General features: G+C 34.8%; 1 protein-coding gene across 1 annotated transcript; it reads right to left on the bottom strand.

Moving 5' to 3' along the window:
- Nucleotides 1-1,228: 1,228 nt before the first annotated feature.
- On the bottom strand, nucleotides 1,229-1,660 carry LOC127159062 (NACHT, LRR and PYD domains-containing protein 6). Its single transcript, XM_051102001.1, has 2 exons — nucleotides 1,395-1,660; nucleotides 1,229-1,306 (listed from the first exon to the last, which is right to left on the bottom strand). Exons 1-2 carry the CDS (start codon nucleotides 1,645-1,647, stop codon nucleotides 1,284-1,286), a joined length of 276 nt encoding a protein of 91 aa, XP_050957958.1. The 5' UTR covers nucleotides 1,648-1,660; the 3' UTR covers nucleotides 1,229-1,283.
- Between the last annotated feature and the right edge of the window lie 877 nt (nucleotides 1,661-2,537).

Raw genomic sequence — 2,537 nt, 5'->3', positions numbered from 1 at the left:
GAATCTGCATTGCTAATCTATTTTATCTTTTATTTATAAAATAAATAAATAAAAAACCTTTTAGTTGGAGAACACCTGACAGGAGATCAGTAATTCTGGCCATGGCTGTATATACAGTCAAACCAAAAAAAATATTCAGACACCAGATATAATTTTTGATATTTTTACTAGTGGGTGCAGGACACTAAATAGTTTATTTACATACGTGAACAAAGTAAACTGTGACATATTATACCCAAAAATTCTTCATACAGTGGACTAACAGTAAAATTGATAAAAATCTGGGACAAAAATTATTAAGACACTTTGACCCAACCTGTAACGATGGGAGTGAGAAGAGATACGAGCGGATCCATATGCATACTTTTATTAAAAGGACGTGACAAAGACATGGTCAGGCAGGCAGGGTCAAACAATGGCAGACAGGTGTATTATGTAAAATAATTGAGTAATCCGTGACGGGCTGTTAACTAAATCAAGTATCCAGCGGCAAACGTTTTCCTTACGAGGGCTAGGCAGGAGAATGGTCAGACAGGCGAGAGTACAAAACGAGAAAACAAGACTAGGAGAATCAGCAGGACGGAACAAGACACAGGATACACAGAGAACGCTTTGTATGACTGTAAACACAATACAATACTCGGCGGTGAGTGACAGGAAGACCGGGGCTTTTATAGTGTCTCTGATTGGACGCGGATGAAGTGCAATGGCTGATGGGGAATGTAGTCCGGGGTGTAGCGCAACAGTCCGTGTGTGTAAACAGAGTGAGAGTGACATCTGGTGGTGAGCGGACAGCAGGACACTGACCAGATTCGTAACACAACCATGTCTTTTCTTAAATTGCTAATGTGGCCATTTTACACAACAGACTAAACAAAATTAAGCATTGCTTGGTGATTGTTTGACCTAAATTGGTACTATCTAATTGTGTACTTAAATTTAACATCTGACAGCTATTTAACATCTGACAGAAGAATGGCATTATCAAGAGGATATTTGTTCTGACACAGTTTAATGTTGAAGGTGTTTGAATAAATTTAGGTTTGACTGAATATGTGTGTGTGTGTGTGTATATATATATATATATATATATATATATACACACACACATACATATAACCTTTACAGCATATTAACAACAAAAAATCTTGAATAATCTAATGCTAACATGATTTATAAAGTAAATTTTGTGCAGGATCTAGAATTAAATCAACATATGCTTTTACTGTTGTAGCATTGACTTTTGCACCTGTTTCAGTATTTAGATCAACTCTGACTTCAGTCTAAGCACAGCTGATTGTCTTGACTGGAAGAGAGATGAAAAGATTTAGTACTTTTTTTTTTTTACATTACAGGTTTGACATTACAATATGTTTTTTCTTTTTTTACCTTACCTTTTTTACTGTTCTCTAACTGTTTAGCAAGATGGTTCTGGTTCATCTTTTTCAGGATATCCAGTGTGATCTTCACAGCTCTTTCTGGTCCAAAACGATCCAGCATCTGATCTACTGTGTCAGTTGCATCTGCTTTCTCCAGTACAGACACTTTAATATTTCCATCTTCTCTTAAGTAGCTTTTAAATCTCTTCAATTTTTCTTCTTCCAGATCATCCAGTGTGTCATAAAGCTTTCGTTTAACAGACGCCATCGTTCTTCACTGACTGCTGTTGAACATGAGGAAAATGTTTTACAATAGGTCCACTCTTACAGGACACTCACTAAATAGGGCTTGAAACTGTATTTTTTAATGCTGAAGTTTCAAAAAATGATAACCACCAACCTTTATTAATTTGACCAAAAACCTCTATAATTAAGAAGATTTGTTTATATATTACAGTGCCTTTCTATAGCTTAAGATCACTTTACATAGTATATTTTAACTTAGTGGGGAAAAACATGAATACAATAAGTGACCCTGGCTGTGAAAACCCAGCTGAAGTCATTTTTTTGTGATTTACTGTTTTCTACATAAAATCATCCTTCATAAGGTGAAGAACATTACGTCAAAATGTAATCTTGATATCGTTAATACTGACTGAGTAAGGTAATGTCAATGGACGAAATCAAACTTTGATGTTTGTTATATCATAATTAGATTTTGAGACTTTAGCCAGGATTTCACAGAGAGGGTCACATATGCATCTGGAAGACTGTATTTTTAAAGTTTCTTCTTAGTTTAGCAAAGGAAAACCAGTCTCCTCTTGGCTTATATCAAAATCTTCTGACATTTTTTTTTTTTTTTTTAAATCCTTGTTTTGTATTCGATTTGTGACTGGTGTTTTGTTTTGTTCTCTCATCTGCACTTCAGCACTATTTTGAACCTGCATATGACAGTTAGCAGAAGCTTAAGATTACTGTTTATAAAGTTTTAAATATGGATATTTTTGTTACAAAAATTTATTTGCTTCAGGAGGCCTATATTTACCCCTCTGAACCATGTGGGACACTTTTTAGGATGGATGGATTCACTTTATTGGATTTCTTTTGGACTATTGAAAATAAAACACCCATTTACTGCCATTATAAAGCTTGCAAGAG

Source organism: Labeo rohita, unplaced genomic scaffold (assembly GCF_022985175.1).
Source record: "Labeo rohita strain BAU-BD-2019 unplaced genomic scaffold, IGBB_LRoh.1.0 scaffold_1886, whole genome shotgun sequence".
NCBI lineage: Eukaryota > Metazoa > Chordata > Actinopteri > Cypriniformes > Cyprinidae > Labeo > Labeo rohita.
The sequence above is the reverse complement of the archived record's forward strand: the minus strand, read 5'-3'. Positions and strand labels throughout refer to the sequence as shown.

Excerpts from the sequence above, each read along its gene's own strand:
- LOC127159062 (XM_051102001.1), bottom strand. The coding sequence starts at position 1,647 with ATGGCGTCTGTTAAACGAAAGCTTTATGACACACTGGATGATCTGGAA. Across the intron at positions 1,307-1,394 it reads GTTAGAGAACAGTAAAAAAG|TCAAGACAATCAGCTGTGCT; the intron begins GTAAGGTAAAAA and ends TCTCTCTTCCAG.